Consider the following 14,674-nt stretch of genomic DNA (forward strand, 5'->3'; position numbering starts at 1 on the left):
ACTCATTACCACTGTCTACGACCAAAGGAGTCCAACCACTGCGCTAGGCACTTGTTTGTGTTCAGTGGGCACCAAAATGCATTTTATACGAATAGTTACTATATAGGAAAAAATATGGCGTGCACAGAATTCGAACCCGAGACCTCAGCAATAGGCTGAGCACGTGTTAACACTAGCGCATTGTACTGGCATTTAGTTCTATTTATACAATATTAGTCCACGTGGATAGAGATGAAGAATAGATGCATAGTTCGTCTTTTCTTTTTAATCCAGATTTAAAATCTGTAATCGGTATTTCTACCTCATTAAAACTCCAAATTTGATATTTCTTTTTTTTTGAATTTTTCTAAACTCACATTCTTTCATTTTATGGTATTTATTTTTATGTTAATTACTATTTATTATACCTTTTACATGTGATTTGTTTTCTTCCACCCTAGTAGAGAATAGAAACATATGTTTTTGTAGAAAAATTTGTTATGTAACTTCATATTTTATAATATTATGGCGAAAATAAGGTTGTATCCAAATCCGAGGTTCATACGAGTTCAAAAATATAATGAGTTACTCAAATCTCAAAGTTTCACTTGAGTTTTAAGAAACTATGTGAGAGATTTATCCTTTTATGAACAATGTATGATCCCACTTTACTAAAACTATTTAAAACTTTGATGTGAAGATTATGTACCAAAAATATGTTATCATGTCAACTTTTAGAATTTGTTGACCAAATTTAGATATTGCAATTATTATGTGGTAGTTTGGAGAAAAAAGTTTGAATTTTCCATAGAAGATAATTGAATTTGTCATCTATCTCTAAAGATATGGACTAGAATAGAACATATGAAACTAAATATAATTTTTGTACAATTTTTGTGATCTTTTTGGTGGTGCACATAGTTCAGCTTGAAATTACTTTCAAAAAGCACACAGAAATTCATTTAATTGACAATATATACCAAATCTGTTCAAAAATTCTTGAAACTCTTGTATAACAATTTATATGTTTTCTATTACATGTAAAAAATCTATTTGGGTATATAAGAATATATTACATGTAACAAAACTCATAAGGCAACCTTAATTAGTTTTTTTAGGGGGTTCTCACACTCCATTAAGTAACCAAATAAGAATTACAAACGCCATCTGGCGGATCAAACAACCATACATGCCGACCAAAAGAGCTAGCTAAGGTGCTCCTCGCCAGAACATGTGCGTCGTGGTTTGCTTCTCGTCGCTCGTGGACGAACTCCATCACCAGGAATGCCTTTGCGTCTTCTCTGAGTTCTTGTATAATTTGGCCATAAGCTCCCATAGTGGACCCTCCCGTCATACACCGTATTGCGTTGGCGCAGTCACTCGCCATACGAACCCGGTTGAGTGAGAGGTCTTTTGCTAGTGCCAAGCCTTCTCTGAGGGCCAGGACTTTCATTGTCTCTGGGTCAATAATTCCTCGCATTACAACAGACGATGCTCCCATAAACTTCCCATAAACTTTCTAGATGCATCTCTGGCAACTGCGGCAGCTGAAGCCCCTCTCGAGTTTTTGGATAAAGCTGCATCAACATTAATCTTCACTATCCCGCCAGGAGGTGGAATCCACTGCGGCACCCTGCCCTTGCTTGCTGTGATCTCCGATTGGGGACTTGATAAGTCTAGGTCAGACATGAACCTATCAACAAAACAGTGAGTGGAAAGTGGACTCTGGAAAATATTTTCGTAGACAGCTTTCGGTTTTGCATGCCAAACTGCCCACATTGTGACCACCACTCTCCTTGACTCTTCCTTTGGCAAGGAGGAGATATTTCTGCCAACCTTAATTAGTTGAAAATCGAAAAGAATATTAAAATGTAATGGGCCACGACAACCTCAAATCAGTCCAAATCATTAAATCAAAGGCCCAACTCGACACTGCCTTGGTCTAAACCGTCGGATCAGAGTGGACAGCTAAGATGCATCCAATATCAAATAAATATCGGGTCGTTCCGGCACTCCGACGGAAACCCTAACCCTTAACCCCTCCCTCCCTCAGATCCGCCGCGCCTCCTCTCACAGTCGTCCTGCCTCCCTTCCTCTTTGTGGCCGGCCCCCGCTACCAGCAGCGCCCCCTCCACTGCTCCTCACGTCCCCGCTTCCTACCCCGGCTCCACGCACCCCCGGCTCCACGCACCCCCGGCTGGCCCATAGCGAAGGGTCGCACGACACCGGCCTCGCGAAGCCTTGAGCCCGGCATGGAGGCGGCGCGCTGGTGCTGCTCGGAGAAGCACCGTGCAGCGGCGAGTTGCTGCTGCGATCGACAGATTTGGGGGCGCGGTCGATGGATCTGAGCTGCTAGCCTGCTACCAGGCAAGGCGTCGTCGGTGGGCCGCCGCTGCACATGGCCGCATCACCCCGCGTCTGCCGCTGCTCCTTCTCCAATCTAGCGGCGAGAAGGGGTCGAGGGGCTCCAGGCCTGCTGCTTGCGGCGGCGGGAGGTCAACGGCGGGCGCCGAGCGTACTCAAGGTAGGCAGCCGCAGCTGTGAAATCACGGAGGCGCTCGGCCTCCGCGGACGCCGACAACACGGACGCGGCGACGAACGACATGGCAGATCCAGGTTCAGGTGCGTCCCTCCTTCATCCCCTTTTCACCATGTCCTCTGCATCGTCCCTTCCTCCTCTCATCCCCCTTTACTTTCTTGCTAGGGTTCTACTCCGGCACGCACGGCTCGACAGCCAAAGTGATGCTCCTCTCTCCCTCCCCACTCAGATCTGCGCCCCTCTCCTCAACCTCGTAGGATCCAGGGCGCGTCCACTGCGATGGGTGGAAGTCTCTGGATTGTTTGATTGGCTTCACTTCTTCCTCTTGATTTGGTGCTCTGCTCGGCCGATGCCAGCCTCGGGGATGCTGAACCGTGGTACAGGTGAGATGCTGTAATGTGGTTCTTCAATTTTGACTGGTCTCCGCCAGTGGTAATGTATTCTTGTGCGAATTATTTTCTACGCTTAAGACGTGAAGCCAATCCTGGTGCATCTAGGGCCCTTATATGGGAACTAGGCTGTGAGATTTCAGTATTTCTTATTTCTTTGCAGAAAAGGCAAAGGTATTCATGGTTGGAACTGCTTTGCATAGAAATTTACTGTCCTTTAAGGTCAGCTCCTAGTCGGCATGTAGAAGTAGTTGGCTGAGTGTCTTGATTATTCAGTGTTCTGATTTTTTAGCAGTAGAAGCTAAGCTTGGTTTAGAATGATAGTGTGCCTATGATTCAACTATTGTCCATGGTAACCCATTGGTTTCTTCGCACACTTGTACTGTCTTGAATGGAATTATACTGTTGTGAATTATCAAATGCTAGAAGCCTACTTTGCGTTAGACCGTTAGCGCTCACACAACTTTTTTGTCATTCTGGGCAAAAGCTTATGTTAAACAAATTTAAGATCTTGCACTGTAAAATACAATTGGTGGCCGCCCATCTTTGTTTAGGATATGTGTATGCAGATTGAGATAGAACTCGTCGTTGATGTTTCTTGTGAACAAGTGATTTATATGCTGCCCACTACACTACCAGCTAATCATTTTCATCTGGGTTGTTTGTGATTTTTTCTCATGCTCATTGCAGCAAGCAAGGAGACAGGTGAGGGACGGATGAGCCTTCAAGGAACAAGCAGCTAGAGAGATTGGTCGATGATAAGACTCTGCAGAAGGAAGCAGAAGGCGGAAGCATTTTTTTTGTTTTTTCAGAATTGTGAGATGTTTTGCTAGATTAACTAGAGTTACACTGATTTCTTGATGAACTGAAAAACTTTGATGTTGTATCATGTATGTATGTGATTAGTTGTTGGATTAGAATGTATGCTATTTTATTTCTTGATTTGGGCTGAAATGATAATGCATTATTTAGAAAAATGGGTTGTATTTTAATAATGGCCTAGATGTAAAATGGGCTCTGCTTTTTTCATGAGTAGAAACTTAATTGGGCCATATGCAAATGGGCCCAAATTGACTCGCTGCCACATCATTGTCCACCTCAGCATCCATGTGGGAGCCACATGGGCTGCCACGTCCAATGCCACGTTGGCCGCCACGTCAGATGCCATGTCATTGATAGTTGAACATGTGGCATTACCTGTGACAACATTTGTGACATTTATTTTCGTCACAGATATTGGGCTTGGGCTGGCTAAGTGGACTTCGGGCCATTTTGTGACAATTGAGAAACGTCATAGATTGTGTCAATATGTGACGATCACGTAAAAAATGTTACTCGATTTAATCTTTGATGCTCAATCCATGATGGTACCCGAAATCATCACGAAATCGTCATAGATGGCGTTTTATGACGTTTTTTCAACAATATGTGACAAATTTGTTTCGTCATAGATTAAATGATTTCTTGCAGTGAGAGTTGAGAAAGGAACTCCCCTACATTTAAGTACAAGGAAGGTGTGTTTTGGTAATCATTAAAAATTTTGGTAGTAGGGATGGAATTAGTAATCTAAACTAGAACAACTGGCGCGGCTTTGCTGCGCCACAACCTGTAGGCCAGTGCAGTGGAACTTTTAGTTTTTTGTCATCATTTCTGTGATACGTAGAAGCATGGGCAACGTGGGGAGTGCAATAGAGAGAAGTATGTGGAAGCTGTATGAAAAAAGCTTAATTATTTAGCACTTGGAGTCAGGCTTTGTGGCAGACACACAATTATTTTTGTTATGGCATATATGATACACCAAAATATTACAGACTTTTGCTGTATCTTTGGTTTGCGTAGTTGCAAATAGCAGAAGTTTTGGGCTTGCTGAACATTAGAGCTATTTCTCTGAACTAATCAGCATTTGTCTTGTGACCATCACCATATGTACAACAAAATACGGTGCATTTACTAAAACACCTAGATTAAGCTAAGATTGTAGGTGATATAGGTACGTAGATACATATCCAAAAGAGGGTGACAAAGATGTCTCCTGGTCCTGTGAACAGAAGACAAATTAATGGACAATTAATTTTTTTTAATGAAAAGGAATTGAAAGAATTGCAGTAAGTTTGAGAAATTAGTACCTTTGTAACTGGTTCTGATCTATGAATGTGACCTTTTGGCTCTCTGACTGAGATGTTCCTTTTCATGTGTGTCTTGAAGCTATATGAAAAGATTGTACGATAAATACTAAGATGAAAGGGTTGAGCTATATAAATCAAGAGGAAGAGCATGAGTTTTGAGTTAGTTGAATGCAGCTGTTGAGCTCTATTTGAAGTACCTGTTCTTCATTCTTCATATCCAGTGTTTTTCTTGCTGTCTTGTCTTGTAATATTCTGTAGAAAATTTTCATGGTCATTTGATGAGTTTGTTAATACAATAGGTGAAATTAGTGAATGATATATTAATTTGGTAGGGTAATACCCAGTCAGTTCAATTTGGCTGTCATCGATATTGTAAATCTGCTGACTGCTAGAAGATGTTGACTACAAAAGAGATAAGAAAAAATGTAGCATTAGTACTGTAGTACATTAAGTTGGTAAATATATAAGTAGATATGAGAAAATTGACCTTGTTTTCCCATGGCTTGGGACAAATAGGTACCAGAGGTGGAAGGTTGTGTTCCTCAGAAGTTGAGGTGGTAGAAGATGCTGGTTTTCTCTCTATTTTAACATTTGGGATCTGAAACTGCTTTCCAAATATTTTCTTTATATTCAATACTTCAAACATTGTATCATGAGCAATAAGTTTCTTCTCCGGGAGTACTCGAACAATAAAAGTGAATTTCTGACCAACAAGTGCTGAAATTTCTGGTGGAGTGTTGCTTTTTCTATATGTAGTAAGCAACTTTTCTGCAAATTTACCAATTAGCTGCATTGCTCGATCTTGGAATAGCATGAATCAGAGCTGCCATGTTGTATCGCTTGCAATAAGACAAACTTTGTACCTGTAAAGGAGAATGAAATAGTTCGTGGGAGGTGCATAGAATTTAATTAATTGATTTGTATGCAAACAAACTGAGTCCACTGTTGGTTAGAGAATATATAACATACCTATGCTCAATACTTGTTCCTGTGCAACTGTCCTTGGAACAATGATATTTTCCTCCATCAAAAATTGATCTTGAGCCACAAGTTGTGCAGGCTGGATAGCACCAATATTGGTTCTGGGCTACTTGAATTATTACTGCAGTGCACTCAAACTTGAAGCCCTGCAAATGCCAATTTTTTAAATAGGAGAGTAGGCAAACAAATGTAATGTAAATATTGACCAAATAGTTTAGTTGTGTTCGTGTACCACATGATCAAATGGATTGATTTCTCTTAGCTCTAACAAACTCTTTGTTTCAATTTGTCTCTGGATTTCTTCATGGTTTTTGAGATGCAGTTTTTTAACTGGTTCTGCTTGGATTGGTAAACTGTACGAATTTTGAAGAGTTATCAATCAGTAGCTGTAACATATAAGAAGTGTGTATGATAGATTTTGTGATTAGTATAATGCCTTACCATTTGTAGAAATCTCTTATTTCAGTGACATCATTTTCATTGACATACCATCTGCATGCAGCTATTCCACTTAAGAAAGGAGCTGACCCCTTGTACTGCTTCATAGAAGTTCCAACAAATATTGCTATAACAAGAGACTTTCGTCCAACTTCATACACTGTGTCCCCGTCAAATTCCTGTGCTCTTGGTCCAAACAATGATAGTTCGATCATGTTTTCACTGCGTATAGTTATTTGAAAGGAAAAAAGAAGCATTAATTAAGTACGGGAGGAAACGAATAATATGCAAATATAGATGTTGTAGTATACCTGTGATCAACCAAATGGATTATCCTTCTCAGTTTAATAGTGCCTGAACTTGTCTCCAATGTTGCCGCATTTGAAACAGCTGTGATCTTTCCTATGACATCTGCAAGGAATGGGCATTGCCTTATTAAATAAAAACATGAAGGGAGATTTATGTAGCTCAAATCGATATTATGTTTTTTGTTCTTTGTACGTACCTAGGAATGCGCCTTGGTTCCCAATGTATTGATTTAACTCCGATATTGGTGTCAATGAGAATGTATATTTTGGGAAATCAGGTGCTGGGTCTTTTGGTTCTGCAATTTCTGTGTACTGATTTAGCCTGATCATCAAGGGATTGTCAACAGCTCTATATATTGCCTTTGCTCTGTCTAATGTTATTCTTCTTATGGAGATAATTTGTCCCTCATGCAGAATAGGTTGAAACTTCGAGAGAATATCATCAGGTACTTCAGCATATATGGAATCACCCTGTCAATGTATGTGTGTTAATAAAGAAGTAGGAATTTATTGATAGTAGGTAAAGTATGAGTGGTGGAGATCCTCTAATTTAACTGTACGAATGGTGTGACGTGAGTACAGTAGGAATGAAGTACATTTGAAGTTCTACCTTCTGGATGAGTTATCTGTAGAATTGATGTACATAATATAATAGATGTTGGGTTTATTGTCTGATAGACTAATAGCAGAGCAATGTACCTTTTCATCAATAAGCACCATATCTAGATGCTTGATCTGATCTTCATCGTTCTTTCCTCTATATTCCCATAGTCTTGAGACTCTAACACATATAGTGTTAGAGCATAAACCTGGCCGTAGATCCGAAATAAAGTTGATGCCCATCTGAAATTGAAATATAGAATTACTGAATTAGTTAGATTTAAGATCTGTGCTACTGAATTGATGAAATAATTTCCTGGTAAACTATATTTGTAGTTGTTGTTCCACATGAGCCATCTTCATTTTCTATTAAGATTTTTAGCCCTTCTTTGTTTGTAACTCGTGATATTGCAACATATAGTTGGCCGTGAGTAAATACCGGTTTCTTTAGGTACACTCCAACATTTGACAATGTTTGTCCTTGACTTTTATTGATTGTCATTGAGTAGCATACCTTTATTGGAAATTGTCGTCGATTTAACGTAAAAGGCCAGTGAGGTCCTCTTGTTGTTAGATTTATTCTTGGTATGTGCACTGTTTCACCAATATGTGTTCCTGTTATTATGATAGCTTCGATAACATTATCGCCTAGGTTGCTTACTATCAGTCTAGTTCCATTGCATAGTCCAAGATTTTGGTTCAGATTCCTTAATAGTATTATTGGAATACCTACTTTTAATATTATTTTGTGTGTTGGAAAGTTATTAGCATTTAGTGTGTTAAGGTATTCTACAGGATATAATATTTGTGCATCATTTGTGCTATCTGAACATTTTGATATTGTATCTGCACTATAATATTCTCTTTCTTTTCCAGGAACTAAATCTATCATGTAGTTATTTATTTCGTCCATTATGTCATTAGTTGTCGACAGTATTGCTCTTTCCTTTACATAATCAGGTTTATAGAAGTTTTCTTTGAAATCAGGATATGCAAATTCTACCAAATCTTGTATTTTATTCCCTGTAGTTTGTATAAGCATCTCTGCAGGTATTTTTATTGTTTTGATATCTATGTAATCTTCTGCACTATTGTTGTGTGTTTCTGAAATGGCTCCATTTCCAACACTTAGTATCCAGTTGTTAAAATTTTGCAAGTCTATATATTGTGGATCATTTGGATGTAGCTTTCGTAATCTCATGTTCTCAGTTAGATGGATTTTGGTTACATGATTCCATAAGTATGATCTTACTATTGATGCACCAATAATCTGTGATTTTGATCCATTTTCAATCACTGGTAGTATTTGTTTTGGGTCTCCACTGAGAACAACCACTTTTCCTCCAAATGGTCTATCTCCCGCTTCAATGTTAAGTTGGGACATTATATCCCTTAGTGATCTATCCAAAGCTTCAAAACATTGTTTGTTTGTCATCATTGCCTCATCCCATATTACAAGTGTTGTTTCTATAAGTAGTTCAGCAAGTTTGCTACCTCGTTTTATGTCACACGTAGATAATTCATCAATATCTATTGGAATTCGAAATCTTGAGTGGGCTGTACGTCCATTTGGTAGTAATAGTGAAGCAACTCCTGATGAAGCAACGGTGAGTACTATTTTCTTTTGTGCCCTCAAATATGATACAATCGTGTTCCATAAAAATGTTTTTCCAGTTCCTCCATGGCCGGATACGAAGAAAAACTTAGGTTCATTATGTAGTACACTGTTAACTATTTGGTGAAAAGCATCTTTTTGACTTTGATTTAACTTCCAATATGACATGTTTGCTTCTTCTTCTAGAGACTCAGTGTCGTATGCCATTTCCTCTTGTCTGAGTCTATTCACAGAATATGCATTGTGGGTGTTCGATTTATGAGGAAGATTGTAATTCTTTATATTTGCTCCGTTTTTCGATAGAATATCTTCTAATTCTTGTGATAGCAGGTCTTGTAATTCTGTGTCAGTAGGGTGATATATCATTGGATAGTATCTCATAGTTAGTCAGTGTTCGATGTCATCTACCATTTTTCTCCAATTTTGTTCATAGAACATATGTTCATCATTTAAGTTACAAAATAGTAGCATAGTTACAAATAAATTCCGTAACTGTGGAGCTGTGGCCCAATTTGCGGCCTCATCAAATGTATGGTACCATTCATTGTCATCATTTAATAGACCTTGTGCCTGACATGCTTCTTTGAAGGTTTTGTATACAGTGCCATTGTAAGTTCTTATGTCTTCATAACTGGTGGCTCCTTTTATTATCATTAGAAGCATGCGTAGATAAAACCTTTCTCCTTCTTTTGGATGAACATAATATAACCTCCCTATTTGGAATCCTTGCTTGCGCTTAGTCCACTTCTTGTTTTTGTTGTCCCATATCCATTTTTGAGGAAATTCACAATATGTTAGTTCTCTTGCCTCTGGATATTGCTTATTTGCTTCAAACCATTCTGTAAGCATTGTCTTTTGATTTTTGGGATCCCTTATAATAGATTGTAGTTTGGCATCACCGCTGAAGTTAACTATATTCATTAATGGTAAATAAACTGGCAATCTTTGAACTGATGGCCAATGGTGATGAATGTCATAGCCAAGTAATCTCCACATTGCATCTTGTTCGGAGATGTATCTACACTCCAAGTATTCTTTTATCTCATCGATGTCTTTTGTTATTTCATTTATTGGTGCATCTTCACCTCGTTTAATTCTTTCAAATATTATGTTTGCATGGTCAGGACCTTTGTTTACATATTTACAAAGATATTTGAGAAGTCTACTCTTATTAACAAACTCAACATTTATATGTGCTTGGTATATTTTCAATAGATATAAATTGTGTGGAACAATCCATCTATTATCTAAGTTATGGTTATCTCTCCGAATATAAATACCAGTGTCTCGTCGACGATATCTAGTGAAACCAATGTCTGTGAAATATGTTTCGTTCTCAAAGTCTTTAGGATAAAATTTAGAGTATTTTCCTTTTTTCATACATGGGCAGTTGAAATTTTTGTCCCCACATGGTCCGTGAACCATATGTTCTGCGATAAGTATGTATCCTAAAGGATCTTTGCTTGGATCAGGTATTTCAGCAGAAATTCATTTATCTATAATTTCAGGAGTTATTTCATTATTTTCCCTATCTAACCACAGTAGTATATGAACATGAGGTAGTCCTCTTTTTTGGAATTCTATTGAATATAGTATTGCTAATACAGGTCCAAAGATACAGCCTGAGCGTAAATCATTCAGCAGTTGTTGTAGCTTCATATGGAAAACGCGTACTATAATATCTGGTCTATCATTAGGTTGCTCACCAGGTAGAATAGCTAAGCTTATCTCAGGCCACTTTGGATTGCATGTAAAAGTGATAAAAAGATGTGGTGGTCCATATACACGACATATTGCTATACCATCATGGTAGTTCTGTAGAACATAACGTCTACAGCCGGTGTGGCTAGAAGGTAATAATACTCTTTTCCCTATTTGATTTCCTTCACTAAGACCTTTTTCTATTGCATCAAAGATACCTTGAATATATTCTGCTCTTAGTTTGGATTGGTTTTTAGCAATAAACATAAGTCTATCTTCGTCTTCCATTGCACGTGCATCGACAATTGCTTGTTTTGATAATCTACCGTAGCATAGATAAGGATTAGGCTGGTTTGGTCGAAAGTGCATGTGATATTTGAAATACTCATGGATTGTTAGCTTATTTCTCTTTTTTTATTGCTGCTCTTTTGTTGATTATCATAGGTTATACCAAGTTGGAATCCTCTTTCCCCGTAAGGAAATAATAGTGGATATTGCAGTGGCATATAAGCTGGGTGAAATATTGATATGCGTTGTAGTCCTCTTGTTTTGTTACTAACTATGACATCTCTTTTGTAGTTCTCTAAGTTTAGGTCTCCTACTATTAGCATTGCTAATTCATCTGTGTGCGGCATTTGAAATTGTATTGGATCATCTTTATTTGCTCCTATGATACGGATGCTGATATCTATACCTTTATATTTTTCAAACAGATCACGTGCATGGCGAAACACCTTAACTAATGGATTGTGTTTATCAAGCATTTTCTTGAGTTCTTGCACTATGTAGGGGTCAATATCAGTCTCTTCAGTTTCTTCGTTGGTTAATGCTCGTATTCTATTTTGTATCTCATTTTTTGTATCAAAAATGTATAATTGAGCGAACTTTGGAATCGTATCTTTTTGTGGGAGCAACGATCCAATATGGTGATGTATCTGACCATTTACTCGAAAAACATAAGGACCTTCACCCCTATTGAGTTTTTTATCAATATTTCTGCCCATTGATGTAAATGCAAATAAGCTATTGTATTGTCGAATTCTCGTTATGAAATGTTTTGACATACTATTTTCTTTATCATTTAGTAGGGTAAAGAGAAAATCCGGTGGTTGTCTAAAGGCCGGTATCTTGATACTTCCATATTTACAACAGTTAGAGTACGTTATTTGGTTACCATCATGCTTCTGATGTTTTTTGTTGGGTTCTTCAAACCAAAATATGGCATTGCAGTATTGGCATTTGTACTTTGGTACACCCAAATATGATCTATCAGGATATGTTTCTTTTAGGTACTTTATGTATTCAGGAGAGAATGAAACCATTCCATGGGTTGAAGATAGGTACGACTGTTTGGAATCAATATTTAGACATCTTTTTTTAGTAAGTATATCTTCATTTTCCTTGTCTTTTCTTCTTTTTTTGTTACTGCTCTGTTGTCCCCTTTCGCTTACCTCTTTATCTGCCATTCTTTTATCTTTTATTTTTTCCTTTCTTATTGCCCTTAATCTTTTACTTGTATTATGGATGTAGTCAATATCTTTATCGTCTAGTTTTCTTTTCTCAGCACCTATTTGTAGTTGTCTGTCCATACTTGTACTGTATTTGAGTTTTTTTTTCTCAGCACCTATTTGTAGTTGTCTGTCCATACTTGTACTGTATTTGTTAAATGATATGTTCATGCAGAATGTGATGTTTAAATTTAGTATTATTACTATTTTAATAATAATCCTTCCAGCATTTGGAGTATATTAGTAACCTAAGATGAGTATATAAAATATATGTTATTTTTATTATGCCCAATTTGTACATAGAACGAAATCAAACTGTATATGCTGAGGTAAGCTGCTTACTTCCTTTGTTTTGTTTTCTTCTCTGCTCTCAGGTGGCTGAAATCACTGGGGACTCTTGTAGTTTTATCCTTTTTAAACAGCGTCCTGTGTCATATTTGTACATGATTAGTACAGTAGATAATATGTTACTTTTTTAACTACTACTGCAATAATAACTTTTCGGAAAAAAATTGTATTAGATACTGTCTATGTTGGTCAACTCTTGAATAAATATGTACATTTGACTGCACTAAACTTTTTTCAGATTCCGATCAAATATAATAATTGCAATTTGGGTACTTCCAATCAAGAATAAGCAGTATTACAAATCAAAATAAGGTGCAGTGATCATATTCTTAATGGAATCAGCCCAAATTAATCTTTCGTGATGCTTGAAGTGCAGTACAAATTGTTGTTAGATATTTGCTTCAGCACCTTGTCAGCATGCAATACGTGCAAGGAGCCTGGTGGCCATCTTATGAGATGCCATAAAGTTGAGTGGCATTGATGGAACCGAAATAAAAGAAGGAACAGCGAACCAAATCCATTTGAGAGTGCGACAAATTTGAGCAGCGGTTGTCCTTGATCCAGACACGTGAGAAGGAAACAGAGCATTCCTGATCTCTCCACAGCACCAGCAGAGCGCGAGAGGAGGCGACGGCGCGTTGAGCGGGCTGCGCGCCGCTCATTTCGGCCAGGGTACGTAGATGGCAGCGGTTCGGCCAGGCCTCTGCGGGCGGCGGCGCGACCAGCCCTTGGCAGCAGCGGCGCGGCAAGACCCTGGCCCCGGCCGCCGCGCGTTATGGCTATGGTGCGCGGCCAAGATTGACTCGGCCAGCCCCAATGGGGGGCGCTGCGGCAAGCCCCGGCCGGATGGCTCAGCGCAGTGTCGGTATGGGCGGTCTCAGGCGGGGCTGGCGTGCGGCGGCTTGGCCGGCGAGCGCGTGGCCTGTTTCGGAGACTCCGGGCCCGCGACGGTGCGAGGGTGGCCGCCAGCAGTACACGCAATAGGTAAAAACAACCTAGGTATGGAGCGGAGAAGGGGGACGGGAGGTGAAAATCATGGGAGAATGGTGGACGATTTCTCTTACCACAGATCTGGGTCCCGGAGTCGTCGTCTGCTTCGATTCGTTGGTGCGTGATGCCCAGATGTCGCGGTGGGTGTGGGTGAGCAAAAAGCTTGACGGAACTTTCCCTCTTTGCTTACGAAGACGAGATTTATTCGGAGTCTACAAGTCTTCTAGTCCACCGTAGAAAGCTCTCGATGGCACTATATCTGATGTTAGATTTAAATCGGACGGCTGGTATTCAATGTAGACGTGGCCCAATGGGAGGCCAAAAATCGCCCCCCAATTAGGTCTTTTAAAGATAGGGAGAGCACCTCTAGTTATCAAAAGAATAGTTGTTTAGTATTAGGGAGAGCAAGTAACCTGCTTACTCCCCCTTACCTTGCTGAGTATGTTGGGGCCTTGGGGGTCATCGATGACGTTTTGCCATGCCAAGGAGCGTGACACTTTTTTCTTTCCTAATGAAGTATTTTACTTGCATTGTGAAAACAACATGACCAAATGGTATTTCTAAAACCATCATAATTTTATTCCGAAACTCTAGATACAGGAATAGACTCTGGCGTTGATCCGAAAACAAATTAAAATATTTAGAAGGACAAGATATGAACCACATGATTGTTGTAGCATGGAGCTTAGCCACATCTCAAGTTTCCATTTTGAAAACATGAAGTTAGAAGTTAAGGTAGTAATAATTAATAGTAATTTAAAATAACATAATATTTTTTCTGAAAGATAAAGAACGCAATATCACAGGTGTTGTTTGGGTGCTGCCGGTTGCTGTCTGTCGTGGTGTGGCAAACCACAGCCGGGTGACGTAGTGCACCCGCCTAAGCCCAGAGGGTGAGTTCTCCGGGGTTAGCTAGGACTAGTTCGATCTCCTGGAAGAACACGATGAACACAGCCGGTTTAGAGTGGTTCGGGCCGCCGGAGCGTAATACCCTACGTCCACTGTATGTTGTATTGCTTGCGCTCTCCAGCTGGGTCTCGAGAGAGTCCGAGGATCTGTGTGTGTGTCCGTGTGAACCTGTGTTCTAGCGGGCGTGCTCTCCCTTTTATATGTCCAAGGGGAGCATGTACACTTAGCGGGGCCCGACATGTG

At 39.4% G+C, this 14,674-nt stretch overlaps 2 protein-coding genes and 1 long non-coding RNA gene across 3 annotated transcripts; 1 reads left to right on the top strand and 2 right to left on the bottom strand.

Annotated features, from left to right (window-relative positions):
- Positions 1-2,017: 2,017 nt before the first annotated feature.
- Positions 2,018-3,857, top strand: LOC120644797. The gene is made up of 3 exons (XM_039921507.1): positions 2,018-2,601; positions 2,684-2,901; positions 3,598-3,857. Exons 1-3 carry the CDS (start codon positions 2,378-2,380, stop codon positions 3,648-3,650), a joined length of 495 nt encoding a protein of 164 aa, XP_039777441.1. The 5' UTR covers positions 2,018-2,377; the 3' UTR covers positions 3,651-3,857.
- A 1,352-nt stretch (positions 3,858-5,209) lies between these two features.
- LOC120646337 lies at positions 5,210-5,686 on the bottom strand. Its single transcript, XR_005664388.1, has 3 exons — positions 5,521-5,686; positions 5,374-5,435; positions 5,210-5,285 (listed from the first exon to the last, which is right to left on the bottom strand). It is a non-coding gene; the product is annotated as an uncharacterized LOC120646337 (long non-coding RNA).
- Positions 5,687-5,850: 164 nt separating this feature from the next.
- On the bottom strand, positions 5,851-13,793 carry LOC120645789 (replication protein A 70 kDa DNA-binding subunit-like). The gene is made up of 9 exons (XM_039922528.1): positions 13,597-13,793; positions 12,527-12,610; positions 7,460-7,603; positions 6,958-7,231; positions 6,764-6,863; positions 6,456-6,674; positions 6,247-6,367; positions 6,003-6,160; positions 5,851-5,896 (listed from the first exon to the last, which is right to left on the bottom strand). The coding sequence occupies exons 3-9, from the start codon at positions 7,601-7,603 to the stop codon at positions 5,851-5,853; spliced, it is 1,062 nt and encodes a 353-aa protein (XP_039778462.1). The 5' UTR covers positions 12,527-12,610; positions 13,597-13,793.
- Positions 13,794-14,674: the final 881 nt, after the last annotated feature.

Source organism: Panicum virgatum, chromosome 8K (genome assembly GCF_016808335.1).
Source record: "Panicum virgatum strain AP13 chromosome 8K, P.virgatum_v5, whole genome shotgun sequence".
Taxonomy (NCBI): domain Eukaryota; kingdom Viridiplantae; phylum Streptophyta; class Magnoliopsida; order Poales; family Poaceae; genus Panicum; species Panicum virgatum.